Source organism: Protopterus annectens, chromosome 6.part0 (assembly GCF_019279795.1).
Source record: "Protopterus annectens isolate FY-2018-M chromosome 6.part0, PAN1.0, whole genome shotgun sequence".
Classification (NCBI taxonomy): Eukaryota; Metazoa; Chordata; order Ceratodontiformes; family Protopteridae; genus Protopterus; species Protopterus annectens.
In genome coordinates this window covers 1122011090-1122031089 of record NC_056737.1, presented here as the reverse complement: position 1 = coordinate 1122031089, position 20000 = coordinate 1122011090, and the positions used below count along the sequence as shown (strand labels likewise).

The 20000-nt window shown below is 37.5% G+C and overlaps 1 protein-coding gene across 1 annotated transcript in view; it reads right to left on the bottom strand.

Moving 5' to 3' along the window:
- Positions 1 to 20000, bottom strand: part of ITGB6 (integrin subunit beta 6) — a 920643-nt gene that overhangs the window by 295960 nt on the left and 604683 nt on the right. The window contains exon 10 of the mRNA XM_044074743.1: positions 14247 to 14381. Coding sequence (XP_043930678.1) covers positions 14247 to 14381 — 135 coding nt within the window. The remainder of the gene's footprint in view (positions 1 to 14246; positions 14382 to 20000) is intronic.

Sequence of the window (20000 nt, the reverse complement as noted above, 5' to 3'; positions counted from 1 at the left end):
CATCTCTTCACAACATTCAGTTTAGATACCTGGACTGAGCATTTCTGATGCCATTTGACTTGCTGATGTTCAGTAGGTCCATCTGTATTAGGTCAGAGGATGCCTTGTATGCCAGACATGTCACCTCTAAGCACTCTGGAGGATACTGTGTATAGTAATAAATGTTTGAGGTGGTCCATGCAAGACCTGTTGTTTAGGACTTGTATCCTTTTAGTAAGGTGCCTCTGAAGGTATTCCAATTGTTGCATGAGGCTGGACAGATACATGCCAAAGTAGGCATTATACAAAATGATTGACCTAATAAGAGCTTTGTAAAGGGGGACAACATCTCTAGATCAAGTCACAATCAATTTGTTTATAAGCTGTGCAATACAGAAAGGCTTTCTTATGACTCTGGGTACATGTTGGTCAAAAGTAAGGTCACTGTACACACGCATTCCCAAGTAAATGTTGAGAGCTTTTATTTTGCCTAGTTTGAAAATTAAGCACAATAAGTAATTTATTTCTTTGTTGAAGGAATTAAGAGTAAATGTCTTTTTTTATTGACAATTTTTTTGCCTAGGCCAGACTTTTATTGCATCTTTTTGTCAGCATCTGTACTTCCTAGTGAGTGTCATACTATCTTTTACTTTTTTCTTCTTCTGTCATTGGTAATTGTGGTATTACCCAAAGAATCTTTAGTTCTTCTTCCAGAAAACCTTCATTTGTCTTTTGTATATATGCTCTGGTAAGCCTTGTACACCTCTATGAGGCTGCCTATACTCATCAGTCAATATAGCTTCCTCTGTGGTCATACAAACTTGGGTGAAGATTGTGAAATTTGCTGGGATGATCCAAGTATGAAGCATGCTTAACTGAGGTGTACAGTCACCTGGGCTCAAACTTTGTAAGATACGATATCATTCCTAGAAACCTCTGCAATACATTAATTCCACATTGTCTTTTAATTTTGGCATTTGCACAACTGCTCTGAATTTTTCTGCATTTGGCTCCAGTCCCTCTGATATCAGAAAATTATACTAGTATTTCAGATCTGTCTCACTTATTTTACATTTTCTCTTATTTAATTAATTTACTAAGTTTAGTATTTTTGCCAAGTTCTGATTGTGAATAACCCCACACGAGTGGGTCATTGGTTGCATTTATATCATCTCCAAAACTATAAATTACCACTGTAGCTGTTCTTTGGAACACATCTAGTCCTGCTAAAAAATGAAATCTAAAGAACTTGTGCCATAGTAATAGTATGTAAATTGGAGCTTCCTTCACCTAGCTTATTCTGCCAGAATCTCTGATTTACAATTCATAATTAAGAAAACTCAGCATACATTACTTTTGAGAGAATGAGTGTTACAGCTAATGGACCACCAAGGTATGTGTGGCAGAAGACCTTGACACCCCTGGAAGATCGACTATTTCTCTGAAATGCCCACTGTGGATGACATTATAGCACTTAGATAATGGGGTATTTGATAAATTGTTTTGTACTTGGTTTTTGTTAAACTTTTTAATATTTTTGATGTAATTTACTGTAGTTCCTCCGCCTAATGTTTCAAAGTTGATGTAACATATATAATTGTTGTTGGAGGAAGTACCCTATGTCCAAAATATAGGTCATATAAGTACATAAAACACATGCATGCACATGCACACACACACACACACACACACACACACACACACACACACACACACACACACACACACACACACACACACACACAAATATGTCTGCCAAAGGCAGCCCACCAGAGATGCTTCTTTGTGATCAAATGAATGAAAAAAAATAATACAGTTTAAGGAATTGCACATTCCCCCATGCCTCTTATCTGTCTCTGATTTTGCACAACATTCCTGATTTTGTCAAATACTTTTGCTCTGATCCGTGAAAACAGTTGATTTTCTGGTAAGTGAAGATTACAGTCAGCCAGCAAAGTCAAACTTAGTTCTGTATGTTTTATTGTTCACAAAATGCATGCTGATTAAAGAAAACACTTGCTCTGTTTATGTTACGGTTCTGTTTAAATATTTTCTCACACTTTAGGTGTTTGTGTCCACATTGTTGGTGGCTTTGTTCAGAATTCATGAGCAAAGAAGGTAAGAGGTATGCCGTCGCTCTCTCACACACTGATGCATGCACACACATATACACACACATGCACACACATGCACACATGCAACTGCATTTTCTTTACTTTTTGCATGTTCATTACACGTAGCTTTTTAAGCTTTACTTAGCAAAGGGAACATAAAATGACAAGTCTGTATAGCTGCTGCAGCTGACTTATTTATTTTTATTTTTTTACATTTTATTTACTTCTTTTATTTCACCTCAATAAATATCCCTGTTTAACAAGCATAAACAAGATAAAGACCCTTTCCTTTTTTCAGTCCATGCTTTGTGGTGGCTTAACGTGCAGCAGGAAAGTAGCAGGCTTTTTTTTAACTGGATAATACATGGACGTTAACATCTTAATAATACCTAATACCTTAATAATACTTGATACTTAATAATACCTAATAATACCTTAATACCTTAGGTATGACAGTACATTTTTCCTGTTATTTAAATTATTGTAAAGCAGAATGGAAACATTTAAAGGCAATGCTGAAGTAACAGAAATTTCTAGCCAAGAACCCATTTACTCAAAATACTGTGACAAGCGGAAAAATAAACCGATTCATTATTTTATTCCTGGTAACCAACCACTGTGCAACTAATAAAATATTTAGTATAAATATTAGGATATACAGTAAAGCTTCCTAATTACAAATGACTAATAAATTACTGATAGAAAATGCTTGTAAGAGAAATACATTTGACATACTTTTGCAAATGTAAATGTAAATGTTACAATAGAAAGACAGTAAGGTCAGGATTCAGAAATACATAATGTACCATGCAATCCTGTTTTAGAAAGATAGTACGGACAGGATTCAGAAATACATAATGTACCATGCAATCCTGTTTTAGAAAGATAGTACAGTCAGGATTCGGAAATACATAATGTACCATGCAATCCTGTTTTTAGCAGAACTGATCAATGCATTATGAAGGAATGATTCAAACAGTGATGTAAGGCTACAGCGGCAAGAAGGTTCTGGCAAGTAGAACTACAGTGATGCCACTGGAGAAGGCTGCATGCAAATGTGTCAGCCTGGGGGCAAGGATAAAGCAAATTAGCCATGGATACTTTTCTGGAGTCTTTCACCAGATCAGGATAGCACTGTAGAACAATTTGATGAAAAACACTATCATGTTATTTGGGGAACATGAATGGGGCTAATGGCACTGAAGCAGGTAAATAATGCAAAACTGTGTGTATGTGTGTGGGTGTGTACATGTGCGTGTGTGTGTGTGTGTGTGTGTGTGTGTGTGTGTGTGTGTGTGTGTGTGTGTGTGTGTGTGTGTGTGTGTGTGTGTGTGTGTGTGTGTGTGTGTGTGTGTGTGTGAATGTGTGTGTGTGTGTGTGTGTGTGTGTGTGTGTGTGTGTGTGTGAGTATACGTGTGTGTGTGTGTGCGTGTACATGTGCACGTGTGTGTGTGTGTGTGTGTGTGTGTACATGTGCTTGTGTGTGTGTGCGCATGTGTGCGTGTGTGGGTGTGGGTGTGTGTACGTGTGCGCGCGTGTGTGTGTGTGTGTGTGTGTGTGTGTGAGTGTGCGTGCGCGCGTGTGTGAGTGTGTGTGTGTGTGTGTGTGTGTGTGTCATGTGTCTGAGGTTGGATTCCTTCTATGTTTGTTTTCTATTGAATTTCCATTGTTCTCCTACATAAACTGAAAATAGTGAATCTCCTTGTTGATTGTTTGAGTTCTGGAAAAGTAACAGGTGCTGGTTCTCTCTTCCTAGACCTCTTTAAAGCTTTTCATACTGTCTGTCACCCTATGCTGCTCTCCAAACTCTCTGACCTCCACCTTTCTATCTCAACCATCTCCTGGTGTAACAGCTACCTCTCCAACAGACAACAATTTGTTAAATGGCTGTCCTCACTATCTCCCTTCATCCCCATAAAGATGGAAGTCCATCAAGGTTCAGTTCTTGGTCCCCTACTATTCAACATCTTCATCAATGACCTCTACACATCCTGTCCTCAATCTACCCCCATTCAGTATGCGAATGACTCCGTTATCATTTCCACCTCTGATACCCTCTCTGACCTATACACATCATCACCCAGAACTCCTTCAACTCTATTGAAAATTGGCTCTCAAACAACCGACTTATTCTCAATCCCAAAAAGACAAAAATCCTTTAATTTTTTCCCCAAATCGCTCAGCCACCTCAAACCTACCTTCTCTATAACATCAGATAACGGCACTGTCATTAATGTAGAAACTGACACTAAGCTTATGAGGGCCATCATAGATGATCAACTCATATTCAACCTCCATGTCCCCTACTGTATAAAGAAAACCCACCTAAAACGTAGTTTACTGTTCAAAAATAAAAAGTTCCTTACAAAGGACTCTCACATCTCTCTTCCTTATGCCTACCGTCTCCCCTCCCTCCTCTACAGCTCACAAATCCTAACCTACTTACAGACTGTTTTGCTGGCTAAACTCAAAGCCACCTACAACAAAGTAGCCAGATGTTTGCAGTGAACCAGACCTCTAACTCTCATCACTGTCATTTAGTCAAGGCGTTAAACTGGCTAGAGTCCCCAACCAACTTCCACCCTGTTAACTACTTGTCATTCATTTCATCCTTAATAAGCCCTCCTCTTGCCCTGTCGTCTCCTGACTCATCTCTCTTTATCCAGAAACCTCAGGAGCTCTGACCAACAACACTTAGACATATATAAACCCAAAAGATCAATACGCCAAAACTTATACAGCTGCTCTTCTGTCCTATCCTGGAACAAGCTTCCCTTGGCCATCCGTAAAATTAGTCAGACACAAGAATTCAAAAAGCGCTCAAAGAATATCTTCTTAATACCTGGACATGTCACTGTAAAAACCCTCCTTGAACGTCCTCCCCTAATAACACCCCTTAAACTCACTCTCTCTGACCCCTCTGCTACTCTTTTCACTCCTACCCCTAAATTGATTTAATTCTTGCCCCTCACATATTCACCTCTTTTTCCTACTGCTCTCGCGACCTCTCTCCCCAACTCATTCTCGCTAAACTTCTTTTCCTTCCGGTGTACTTTTCCCTGGCTCTGATTTGCTTATCTCTACCGTCTCTTCCTTCATTGCACATATATTCATTTATCCTGTAGTTTGTCAACTGCTTTCAGCAGCCTCTATACGTTGTTAATTAACAGCATTATTTTTTGTAACCAAGTGTATTCCACACTATATTTTCTCTGTAATATACTCATAAATTGTTACTTTGTAAACTTTGTGCATACTTTTATAGAACTTTTCTCCATGGACCTCCGCTGAAAAAGGGCTCTGGCTCATTCGGACATTCCCGGTCAACAAATGCAAAATAAAATCATAAAAATAAAATAAATGTTTGTCAGGAGTACTGGGAAGAAAAAGGGACTAAGCAGTAGGCAGATAACTGTAGTTTGTGAATTATGCTTTAACTTTAGATAGTAGTATGGCTTTCAGGTTATCTTTTCAGTAACACAGTTGGTATGTTAGTCACATTATTAGATGCTGGTCAATAGTTCCATGTAGTTTAGTTAGTGTTTCCTGCTCTATGGCTATTTTGTTTTATGATATTATTATCATATTATATTGGCTGTGATACCTTGTAGTGGGAGCAAACAAAATTAACTTTGTTCTTTTTTGAAATGTAATAATAACTATGACAGTATCACCTAGTTTTAATGAAAACATAATCTTTTCTGAGTTTGTTTCTATAGCTGGTTAGTTGAAAGTGCACAGCATATTAATACCAAGTCATCTTCAGATTGTATAATATTACATTTTTTCAGTATACTTCTCTGCTACCATATTCAAAACCCTGACCCACTTACTTCAATACGTGGCTCTTCCCACTTTTAATTTTAATGGTAACTTCCCAGGATTCCAAGCATCTAAAAATGTTACTCTTATACACTATTTACCTCATAATCCTCTCTCCAGGCACTCATCTAACATCTTAAAACAGTCACCTCTCCATACTTTCTCCTTCCATACTATATCATTCCCTTACCCACTACACACAAACTCCATATACTTTCTGATAGTGTCAGACCTCTATAATACTACCTGCATTGAGCATTTCACAGATAGGTATTCAAATCTACATTCCACATCCCGAATTTCTCTCAAGTTTCATAAACTGATAATAAACCTCTCAAACTCTCTCTTATATTTAGCATTTTGTGTCAGCCTTAGTGGTGACATTTACCTGAACCCTGGACCCAAAACTGATCTGCAAGAACCCCTCAACTTCCCTGCATTACAACTCTACTGTATTAAATGCTTCCCCAAAAGGTGCAAACCTACTACTCCTTAATATGAATCTCAGGAGCACAGTTGATAAGATACATGAAGTCCATGCCAGTCTTTCACACTACTCCCCTGACACTGCAGTATTAACGGAAACCTGGCTAAAACCAGAAATAAACAATAATGAAATTCTCCCCCCAGGTTATAACATACATAATCTTGACAGCAAAAACAAACATGGAGGTGGAATAGCCATTATTTATAAAAAATCTCATATTAAAACTTCTAGAACCAAACGTCTTAGAATTCAACAATGCCGAGTTAATATTTAGCAAACTCAAAATAAACTCCAAAAAAATATCTAACCATTATAGGTAGCTATATTCCCCCTGGAAGTAACGTAGATACAACTGAAGACATTCTCCACTGGACATCCATAACATTTCCTCTAGAAATGATCATTATGGCTGACTTTAACACAGACTGGCTCTCCAGCAGCTAGGAAACCCCATTAATTTCATTAACTTGCATGGCTTCCCCAAGTAATACAATCTGCAACCAGAGTAGACAAAACTACCAAAAGGCAATCTATTATAGACTGGATCTTAACTAACAAACCATCTTATTTTTATCACTCAGGCTGCCTCCCTGATAGCATCAGTGACCACCTCCCAATCTACCTACTTAGGCAATGTCTTAACCCCCCCCCCCAGAAATACTACCCATCATCAAATTAGTAAAAAAAAAAAAAAAGACTTTAATGCTCAAACCTTCATCTCTGCCCTGCAACTCTGCAACTGCACTCCACTTAGGACTTTACCCCTAGACACTGCCATAAATTACTTTAATACCACTTGTCTTAGCATACTAAACAAACTAGCAAAATGCAGAACTATAAGAGTAAAATCAAATTATGCCCCTTGGTTAACCCTACTTAAACTCAGAAATAAAGCCTGGGCGCAATGGCGTACCTATAAAATTCAAGTCAACTGAGAAGACTACCAACAACTTCGAGACAAAACCAAAACACAGATTAAACAACACAAAAAAACTACTATAGTGAAATTCAGCAAAAACACCAAAATAAACCATAAAAATTCTGGTTTGCCATAAAAAAACTCCTCCAGCCTGGGCAACCATCAATGCAATTTAACACATACTTTACTAATTATACACTATCACTTGCTAAAAATAACAGCGTTACTCCTCTGACTATTCCATTTGCAGCCAATGTAGCCACTGATACCTTCTTCTTTAAACCTGTCCAACTCAGTACTATAAAAAAATTGCTTAGCAAACTTAAACCTACTACACTAGCAGCCAAAAACGTACCTAGAGAATATCTTAAACCAGCAGCTAATGCCATCTCCTATCCTATCTCCATTTTGATTAACCATTCTATCCTGGAACACTACATGCCATTCTTTTGTAAAATATCATACATCATCCCACTTCACAAAGCAGGGAATTCTACTGAACTTTCCAATTACAGACCTATAGCAATTTTATCTTGCCTAGCCAAAATATTAGAAAAATGTGTACACACCCAACTCATGAACTACCTCTTATCGAACAATCTCCTATCTAGTATGCAGCATGCTTTGCACCCCAATCATAGTACCACTACTGCCCTTCTAAGTTTTACTAATACTATTAACCAATACAGAAATGAAGGCAAAGTAGTACCATCTATGTTCCTATATCTGTCCAAAGCTTTTGTCACCATCTCCCATCAGAAACTCCTCACCGAACTCTCTGACCTAAAACTCAGTCACTCTTCTCTTGCGTGGTTCCAAAATTATCTAATTTGTCGACAACAAGTTGTTAATGGCAGCAAGATCTCTCATCTCTTTTCCCTGTCGCCATGGGGGTTCCCAAGAACACAGTTCTAGGTCCTCTTCTCTTCAGTATTTTACCAATAAACTTCACACTCCGACCCATCTTGCTTCCATTGTTCAGTATGCAGACAACTCTACACTCATCTGCACTACTCCCACCCTACAACAACTTAAAGATACAACACAACAGTCTTTCTCTGCTGTGGAGACCTGGGTCTCAAATGCACATTGATGCTTAATCCAAGCAAAACTAAACGTTTGCTCTTTCGATCCACCAAATCCATATATTCTCCATCATCATTTCATATCTATTCCTCTAACAATACCATAATAACTACAGTATCCCAAATGAAACTGTCAGGTGTTCTAATTGACAATAATATGAAATTTGACAAACATCTATCTCAAACTATCAAAAAGACACATACAAAACTAGGAACACTTTTCAGAACCAAGCCATTCCTCACCAACACTACACTGCAGGGAATTGCCAGAACCCACCCATTCTCTGTTCTCTTATATGCCTTCCCTATTTTTACCAATTTAAAGAAAATGGAGTTAGACAAACTAGAAGACTGCTACAATAAAATAGCCAAATTTGCTACAAATTCCCCACACAGATCCCACCACTGCTCTACACTACAACAACTCAGCTGGTTAGAATTACCCATTACTTAACTTATACCCAGCTCATTACTGCCCACCAAATGATACACCAACCAGAAAAAGCCCCTGTTCTCCAAAATCTACTCAAACCTTATAGCAACAACTGGGTCCTACATTCCTCTAATAAATCATTACCCACAAACTGCCAAATCCAACAATAGTGCTGAGGACTCTACTCATACCATACCACCAAAATCTGGAACACAGTCCCTCAACCTATCATAACTGCAGTTAATCCTGCTCACTTCAAAAACTATTTAAGAATCACCTGTTCAACAACTGGCTTTGCTCACGCTCTAGCCTTGGTTAACTCATATTTCCTCTTGTCTGCCACCTTCTATGCTACATCCTTCCAGCCTTAATGCCTATCATATGTAAGTATTTAATTTTCTTGTACTACTTCACCTCCCCTACTCACCCCCCACTATCAAATCATAAATTTGTTTCATTACATTTTCTCCTCCAGCTCAACCCAATTCTTTCTCACTCTTCCCCTTCACTCTAACTTGTATACCCAACATAAGCCTACTCTCTCTCAACCTACCTCTAAACGTATTTACTGAAATTCTGTCTTCTTTGTCCATCTATTCCTTTTTACTAGACTTTCTCCTACCCTATTTTCTCCTCTTCCCTCCTTTCCTATATGTACCACTCACACTCCCCTTTAAATCCATCCACCTATCACCTTACTCACTCCTCTGTAATTTCTCTCCACTCCTGTCTCATCCCTGCTCTATATGACCTTCTGGTGCATGCTTATGTAAAATTTTATTAACTAATGTATGTATAAATGTGTGTTCTATACATTATTGTTAATTTCTTGGTAGCTATGAAGTCTCTTATGTTGTTTGTGTCAAATATTGTAATCATTGTAACTATGTAATTTTTGCTAATTGTCTCTGGAGCATTTCTACCTGGACTTTCACTAAAAATAGGCTCATACCGCTCTGACTTTCCTGGTAAACAAATGTTAAATAAATAAATAAATAAATAAATAAATAAATAAAATATATTAAATAGAGAGATATGATAGATCCTTAGGGAACTAATACTGTTATAGCAGGGATGGAAGAATCTGAGTGTTATGCCATTGGAAACTCTGCCTTGGGAAGAAAGGTAGCTTTTAATCCATCATAATGCAGAACCATTCATATCAGATTTGGTTAATGTTGTCAGGAGCAATGGATGATGTAATACAATGCTATAAAGTTTGATTAAGTGTAGGAAAACTGATACTACCAACTGCCCTTGGCTTCTTCCCAAGTAAACTGCATTTTGGAAAGTTATTAACGCCAGCACAATGCTATGGTCTGGTCTGAAGACCTGTCATATAGGGGAGAGTCAGTTATTTTGGTCAGGTATATTACCATTTTTTTATGTAAATATTCGAACACAAAAGGCAACACCTGAATTGTTAAAACTAGATGGCCAACTCACCGTCCCAGCTAGGTTTAAAAAGTAGTGTGCAGGCTTACTCGAATAAGGCAAAAATGGTGTATATCCCAAGATATATTTATCGAAAACAATCCACAGTATCTACAGTATAGGAAACTAACATCCACACGAACAACTGTTAAGCGCTTTCATCCGCTTATCGCAGACTTCTTCAGAACCTGAAGAATCTGAAGAAGTCTGCGATAAGCAGATGAAAGTGCTTAACAGTTGTTCATGTGGATTTTAGTTTCCTATACTGTGGATACTGTGGATTGTTTTCAATAAATATATCTTGGGATATACACCATTTTTGCCTTATTCGAGTAAGCCTGAACGCTACTTTTTAAACCTAGCTGGGACTGTGAGTTGGCCGTCTTGTTTTAACAATTTTTTTATGTAAGCATCTTTCTGGTATTTTGAGATGGGGGTAATATAGTTATTGGTCTATGGTTACTGACATTCCACTGTTGTGTAATAGGTTGATGTAGAATTGTCTATCTCTTTTTAATTTCTCCAAATCTTTTGAGTTTTTAATACTATGACAGGAATGGACCCCCATTTCTAAGTCAAAGTATTATTAAATTTCATGAAATTAGTATTGCTTCAATCTTTGATGTCAGCCACAACTGCTCCTCACAGCACCCACAATGTGCCCAGTAATGACTCCTTCAATTCATATGGGGTTACATGTATTGGTAACATATCCAAATATGATTGTAGATTCTTTTTTATAAGACCTGTTGCTCCTACCACTATTGGAACTGGCTGGGTATCTTTCTTCCACATTGCTGTTATTTCTGTTTGCAAATTCTGATATTTTATGACTTTGTGTCTCTCTGTACACAAGACACTGTAGTCACTGGGTGTAGAAATTTCAATGATCAATGCTACTCTTGTCTTCTTTTCATGGACCACTGCATCTAGTTTTCTTGCATCTATCTTTTCAACTGTTGGTAGCCGGAGATCCCATATGATGTAGACTTCATCATTTTCTATGATGCTTTGTCACTCATGTTTCCAGTATTTTTCAGCTACTTCAGTATTATAATGTTTGCACAGTCCCCAGTGCAAGAGTCTTGCCACATTATTATGCCTTTCAGTTTACAGTCCTTCTGCCATTAGTATATCACAAGCAGCAATGAGGTGTGCAACTGTTTCCATTTCTGTTTTACAAAACCCACATTTGTCTGTTTCTCCCTCGTGTTCAGCGGACTTTGTAACCCAATATGTACATAGCCCACTATCTTGGGCCACCAATATTAACCTTGTATCTTCTGATTTGAATTCACCTCACCTTATCCATTCCTGTATTCAACCCTGATCAACATGAGGTTCTTCTAGGAGTTTTCTTTACTTGCAACTATATTTATGCATTTTCCACATTTCTTGCCTTCTCATTTGATCCTTCACCTCATATTCTTTCTTTTGTTTTTTGACACATTCAGTTATCTGATTTTCATCCACTTCTGGTTTGATTTCCATTCCTGCTTGACACCAATACACTTCTGCTAGATTAAGAAGGGAAGTCATCTTAGATTTATTCTCCTCATGTTTCAAAACTTTCACTATGTTTGGGTCTCGTGAGGTCAGCAGGTATGTATGCAGTCCCACGATTGCAGATCTATACATGTAATCAATTTCAATGAGGCCCATACTTCCCTTGAAATATGGAATATATAATGCTGGTATGCAATGATTTTTATAAATCATTTGATGAGCATGAAGCATCCTTCTTGTGTTCCTGTCTAATTAATCCAACACCTTTCAATCACTCTGAAACTGTAAGTTTGGAGAGGAAGAGCAAATTGGTTTATAGTTTGAATTTTGGTCCAAGATGTGAATGCTGTTTTCTGCATTAATTTAAGTCTTCTAAAATATTCCTAAGTTTTATTTGCATTTATTCATGTTTTATTGCTGATCCTTCATCAATGTCCAAATATTTATACACTCCCTCTTGCTCAAGTTAATTTATATCGCATTCTTGCCCCAAACTGATGTTTTCTTGGTGCTGCAGCTTTTCTACTTTAAAGGTTGCTTTTGCACATTTATCAAGACCAAATGACATTCTTATATTATCTGAAAAAGTTTTGACAACTTGCAGTTGTGCTTTCAGTTCCTCACTTGATGAGCTGTACAGTTTTAAATCATCGACAAAGAGAAGATGAGAAGTCTTTACACTTTGCTCCTTTCTGGGAGCCAAATTATAGCCATCACCTAATCTGTTAAGCAGACAGCTTAATGGGTTAAGGGCAAAGCAAAAGAGCAACAGTGACCGAGAGTCACCCTGGAATATTCCCCTTTGGATTGTTATCCCTGGAATAATAATTTGTCCTTTATCTTGGCTTGACTGCAAAGTGGTTTGCCATTGTTTCATGATCTTTGTGATGAAGTTTCAGTGTAGGGTGTATCTTATACATTTTAAGCACTCTTTTATCCATGAATGTGGGATACTGTCAAATGCTTTTTTGTAGTCAATCCATGTCATACTTAGATTCTTCCCCTTTTTACAGTTCTCCACTATGACTTTATTCAATAACAAATGATGCTTTTTATCTGTATGACTTTCTTTTATTGCCCTTTTGTTCTTTTGCCATAATTGAGTTTTCTTTTAAATTACTATAAACTCTGTTGGCATCAATTCCGGTATATAGTTTATATGTCATCAGAAGGCAAGTTATTGGTCTATAAGTTTCCATTGAGAAGGAACATATGACTCTTTAGGAGTCTGGTTTATTTGAAGAGAGATTTGGGATGCTATAAAGTTAGCATCAGTCTGGGGGTATTCAGAGACTAAGTTATAAGGAGATAAAATTGTTGGTTTTAATTTTTAGCATTGTTTACATAAGGTCAAATGAGAAGGTACTTTTATTATGAATTGCTTGGGAGGTTTCAGGTGCTTAGATGATTATATTAGAGTGTTGGCTGCAATTATAAAATATGAGTTAAAAACAGCTTGTGCTATACTTAGATTATAATTAATATAATATGATTATTTTGGTAAGGGATTTTGTTTTTCCCTTCAGTTTAAGGTTATTTGTAATGGCCCAACATTATTTATGACAGTAAGCTATTGCAAAGCTGTCTTTTGTCTACTTTACCATGCCTTTTGTTTATTTATTAAATGTCTATATGCTTGTACATTTTGAAATGTTTTGTTTGTTCGTCATATTTTTCAGACAGTATCTCTCAACTTTTGTTTTGTTTCATGTGACATTTAACGAGCAGGTAAGTATTTAAGTCTTTTTCTATGAACTGAAGGTATTTAGTTTAGTACTCTAAGAAATGTATCGTTAAAATGTCATAGGGTCATTGGGCTGTAAGTATTTTATAATGAACTAGTTACATTTAGAGAACATTTTTATTGAGAATATCTTTATTGAAATTATTCAAGTTCCATAATATATTATCATAGGTTCATAGGTTCATAGATTAGTACTAAGCTAACTGCCCTTGCGAGCCATTTTAAGCCTAGCCAATTATCCCTTGTGAGACTCAAACCCTGCACCTTGTGTTTGTAAGGCAAACACCTTACCATTAGACCACCCTCCCTTGACACTTATTATTACTATAAAAAACTACTGCGATTCCATATTGCAGATATGGGATGGCAATTACTTGTTACCTCTAGGAGTATACTAACATGAGATATGGTCTGTGTATGATATTAGCAACCACTCTAGTGTACTGTCTTTTCGTGTGACTTTGGTCTATTCTGGTGGGAATGGAGGACCATGTAGCTCCATGTTAGGGTGGTTGCTGAATTGGTAAAAGGTACCGTGACAGGTACACAGAAGTGTACTTGTTACGCTACCTTAATGAATCCCAGTCTCAGTCTTCTTTTCTTCTTACAATGTCATCCTTTCTGTAGCCACCTCATAATATGAACATTTGTTTATGCTAAATTAAAGTGATTTCATATTTCTTTTCAGCGAATTTCTTATGCTTATATTCAAAAATTACTAACCGTGTCTCCCATCTGTAAATGTGAGCACTTTTTCTGTCCTGGGACAACTGTACCATCATGGCAAATTGCAGTGAAAGAAAACTGAAGTCCTTCTGTATCACCTAATACTTCCATCTCGACCTCAGACAGTAGCTCCTGCAAAACGATTTGAAGAAAGGTTAATAAAGTATTACCAAGCATTTCTTATAATAGATATACTGTATTTTAGGCAGACTGTCAGGCTGATAATTTATCCAATGTATGAGTTTATTATTCAACAGTATTTTCTGTAAAGCTAATAATCTGTAAAATACTACCTCTCCATAATGCATAAACAGCATGCTGCCTTTAAATTTGTTTGTCAAAAGCATTTGATGATATTTAAGGATGCATTTGCAATAAAATGTTGATGTGCAGAGAACATATTTAATAATATGAAAACCTAAGACAGAAAAATTAAAAGTGTAATAAGAAAGTATGAATTCTTCATGACTGTATTTGAAGAATACAATAAAAAGATCTCCTTTTATAATTGCAGCTTTTAACTAAATAAATTAATTAAGAAGGTAATATTATGGTCCTACCCATGTTCATAACATTTTTATTTAACTTTTTTTTTAATTTCTCCAAATCTTTGGGTTTATAATACTATGATGGGATTGGACTCCATTCCTAAGTCAAAGTACGATTAAAATTCATGAAGTTAGTATGGTTTCAGTCTTTGATGTCAGCCAAAAGTGCTCTTAGCAATACTTGCATTTATTTATTTCACCTTTATAGTCACAGTGTTACCTGCTCAGATTATTTTTGGAAGTATGATAAAAAAATCTCATCGTTATATCGCCAACCCCAGTCTAGTCATGTTAAGCTCATTAATCTACTATAGAACATATTACATGTTAGATGTGTGCCATGTCAGCATATTGTTTAGTCATGTTAAGCTCATTAATCTACTATAGAACATATTACATGTTAGATGTGTGCCATGTCAGCATATTGTTTAGTCATGTTACGCTCATTAATCTACTATAGAACATATTACATGTTAGATGTGTGCCATGTCAGCATATTGTTTAGTCATGTTAAGCTCATTAATCTACTATAGAACATATTACATGTTAGATGTGTGCCATGTCAGCATAATGTCTAGTCATGTTAAGCTCATCAATCTACTATAGAACATATTACATGTTAGATGTGTGCCATGTCAGCATATTGTTTAGTCATGTTAAGCTCATGAATCTAGTATAGAACATATTACATGTTAGATGTGTGCCATGTCAGCATATTGAGTTTCTGGAGTGTATGGCTGTAGCAAATTTCACAAAATGAAAGTACTGGTTGCCTGTTCACATGGGATAGGCATGGGGATGGAGGGAGGGAGTAGGTCAGTAGGTCAGGAGTGAATTTCTTCAGATGTTTTGTCCATCCTGGGGAGAAGTAGGCAGCTCTGGACCTGGTTCTTTATTTAGATGGCACCTAACAAGAACACTCAGTGCTGTACCTGCAGACTTTGGACTTGGTGAGCAAGTGCTGCTTAGCGGTACAGGTGGAGAAAGCCTACATATGCTGTCTACGTGGGGGTGTGTATGCATGCCAAGGTTTGGCAGCTATCGCAGATCTTAGGGGAGCTAGCAAAGGGGGGTAGAAACTTCAGGGTGGTTTGCCTGACTCACTGACTGACCTAGTCATTATCTTGTGACTATTTCCTCTCACAGGAGACAAGGCCTATGTGTCTGTTTTAAGGAAAGAATAAGCCCTGGTTGTTGCACTGAGAAAGGTGATAGTCTTAAACCCAACCATGAACAAATAAAGTAATATGCTCTAGGAGGGAATGAATGGGCCATAGGGCCTTCACCTTACCTTGTCACCCAATACAGTCCAATATGAGAGAGGACTTGGTGTTCTCGCCACATAGGCCAATCAGAGTCCCTCAGGAGGGGGAATGAATGAGCCAATTGGAAGCTGGTAGCACAGGATATTGGGTTAGTTAAACAGACAGTAAAAAAAGTAGTATAATTCATAACGGCATACTATAGAATATGATTTGTTGGAATTCAAGAGTCATATGACGTCACACCGCATGTTTAGGTAAGCTGCACAGACTCCTTCCCCCAACATGCATTTTATACTTGGGCACTTCATGTATGCATCAACTTTTATATTGTTCTAGTAAATAAAGGGAATTCAGAGTAGGTGATAAATGTTATGGTCAGTCTTCTTCAGCATCAGGTGAATATCCTACACAGATGTCTTTGCTATTTGCATTTGCATTGACGTGCAAATAATCATTTTTCAGCTAAACTCGTTTAACCGGAATTAGCATTGTGCAATCTTGTTGGTAATTTAGCATGTAATGCATGACTTAATAATCTATTGTTTATGCTTATATAGTTTAATTAATGATACATACCATATTATAAATGGAGGTTAAGTTATGCATGATTATAAAATAACTGTTTTAACTGTAGAATTTTTCCTTACTGGAGCCTTAAAGCTCTTGCCTCAGCTAAAAATGGTCTCTGTTCAGTTGGACTAGCTTGGTGAATCATAATCAGACAAATAAATAAACAAATAACTCATTAATTAATCCAGCATTTTACTTTATTTAAGATTACTCATATTTCTAATCATAACTGGAAAATAGTTTGAACATGTACACATCTGTGCAGATACATGCACACACACGCATGCACGCACACACACACACACACACACACACACACACACACACACACACACACACACACACACACACACACACACACACACACACACACAATTCTAAAAACCAAAAAGGCTGAACTTTGAATTTTCTAAACTTTAATATATCAAAAAAATTATTGTGAGCTGAAAAACAAGTATCTGAAGAATACCATCTACATAACAAGTGTATAAACTAAAAGAAGGTCTCCGCACCCCATCATTTCCCTTATTTAATGTTTCTCACTCTGAAGACCACACAGCATTTAGGCTTAGTGCTGTATTCAAGTTAATCTGAAAGGGGTTGTTGGTGGATGGAGGAAACCAGCCTGAATTTCACAAGTTGGCTATGCCCCCAACAGACCTTTTCTCTTTGGGACTTAGCCTTAGGGAAGCGCCCTTGCTTCCTTACTTTGTTTGACATCAGAGTTAGAATATAAATGTAGCAGGGTCGTAGGGGAACATAGCCACTCAGATGGGTATATAGCAGCTCGACCCCATGTAAGTCATACTGAAGAATATAAATGTAGCAGGGTCGTAGGGGAACATAGCCACTCAGATGGGTATATAGCAGCTTGACCCCATGTAAGTCATACTGAGTTCAGGTTTCCACGTGCCTATCAAAACTGAAAACCTTTGACACTTACTGAGTCATAACGATAAAAATTGGGTGACCAACAACCGTTCCTAACACTACAACTCCAGTTCAAACTTTGTTAGGAATAATCTATGGCACTTTTGTTGTATTGTGTCTATTACAGTACAAGTGAACATATAAATGCTTATAAAATGTGCCCGCCATCAAACTGAATAAATATAGGCTTAGTCAATTAAAAAAACAGCATTTGTTTCTTGTTTATATGGAGCAATACCGCAAGTTATATGCAGATGTACTATGTGACAAGGGGCATCATTTGGAGAGAAGTGAAAATGTTTATAGAACATGGATATGGGGAGGGCTCATGGGAAGCAATATGAATTCCGGGGTACAATACAGACATTTCTGGCTAAAATCCTGGTGGCAGACATGGAGAAATACTGGACAAAGAGATACAACAGACAGGACAGGGGAGTATGTTTTCCATCCGGTATCCTACGATCAGTGCTGGAACTGAGACATGGACCACCCAACTGAGGAGTGTCAGCATTACACTTACCTTAGTCAGTATGATTACAGTAATGCAGTTTATTTTGTGTTTGTGTACTGAGAGCAGTTGTCATGCTGCTGTGCGTGTGTGCAGTTTTGCTATGATGGTGCTTCTGATAATTGCCTATTTCTGCTTCATTCACACTGCATAACTTTTCTCTGAATGGCGGATGTGCTGCTCTGCACACATTGCACCACCTACGAAACATTTCTACTGACACGAGTGTGCTGCAGTGCTGCTCTAACTACAGACAGATTATAATGCATCATGGTCTCTGAATCACTTCTGTGGAACCTGCTCATCTTACAAAGTTGGAGCCTTGCACAATATGTTTGTTTATGCCTGAGTAACACCTTTTGTCATTAAGTGATGCCCTGTCAGGGGGTTTGAATGTGTTCAAGGTAGCCTCTACCTTTGAAATCCATGCTTTCATGATATCACAGCCAGAGAATAAATGAAAGAGGAGGGGGTGAGTACATGAAACAAGTTGGTCTTGCACTGAAGCTCCTCGTGTTACATTTCTAAAGACAAGTCTTTGAAGGCAAGAATAATGTGGGCTGTAATCATTGTCTAAGCATGCAAAGACCAGTCTAAGGCTAAATAAAACCTGCCTTATTTTACATATGGGAGTTGTCAAGCAACATGTCATGCTTTTCTCTACAGCAAGTCAAATAACTTCGACGTTTTCATGGAATATGCAAATTTCTGTACCTATTTTTGTTATCTGTTGTAAAAATCCTATACCACACCTTCCTAGTAAGAGCACCTAAGTCTGATTCATAAGGAAACAGAAATCAGTAATACAGATGCCTTAGCCAGAAGGGTTTTGGACTATCACACAACAGGGTACAGATGAGTAATACTTACAAATTACATTTGCATTTATGTGTCAGTAAAATGATTAATTTGAAACTAATGACAAATAATGAGAAAAGTATATTCAAATGAAACTGATTTCATCTGAGGTTCAAAGAAGGTTCATAAAAAGTTAATAGGCTAACGGCCCTAGAGTCCTTACAAGCCTAGCCATATTTATCCTGAGTTGCCCCAATTGTCACTGGTTAACTGAGTGAAGTTCACAGAGGTAAGGGTCTATGGTAGTTAATACTGACTTTCTCTGTCCAGGAGGGACATGGGCAAGACCCCAGGAGTGAATTTGCAGTCACCCATGTGTTTAAAGAAGGTCAGGGAAGGGCTTTATTTCACATGAACTGGAAGCTTGTTCGAGAGAAGTGACAGTCTCTGGGAGACGTATCTATCTCTCCAGCATGACTTGTTCATATCACAGGGTAGGTTAGGATCCCTAGAGTGAGTGACCCTTGTCCAGTTTGATTAATAAATGTGTACCACCTCCATCAGGGCCGGATCACAGACTGCCCTATAAGCCAGGCACAGGTCAACCCTCAGCAACCTGTAGGAGACAGAATGCAGTGACAGAGCTTTCAGTCTTTCCACGTAAGATTAATTTTGTATACCCTGTAATGTCTTGGTGAGAAACCTCTGTGATCTCTCCAATTGTTGCAGGTGTCTGGTGAGGTACATGCAAAAGGGAGCATTGTACTCAATTATTGGTCTGATGAGGGCCAAATATAATGTAATTATAATATCCTTAGATCTAGATGTGATGCTTATAAGATGCTTTGTTTATGTCCGTGGAAACATATAGAGGTAGCATATATGAAATGACATTTAATGCATTTAAACTGTCTAATGGTGAGAGGTGTAAAATGTCACAGCAAGGTTAAGAGACTCACTACATCCTGTTTGTTGTTTGCCCATCATCAAGTGCTGTTGTTTCCTACGCCATGAGATTCAAAAGGCAGAACATCCCCTTAACAAACCGATAGTGTTCTAAATCTAATGGAAGTGATTCTGTGAAAAAGAATTCAGGGAATATAACTAGCAGTGAAGTAAACACCCATTC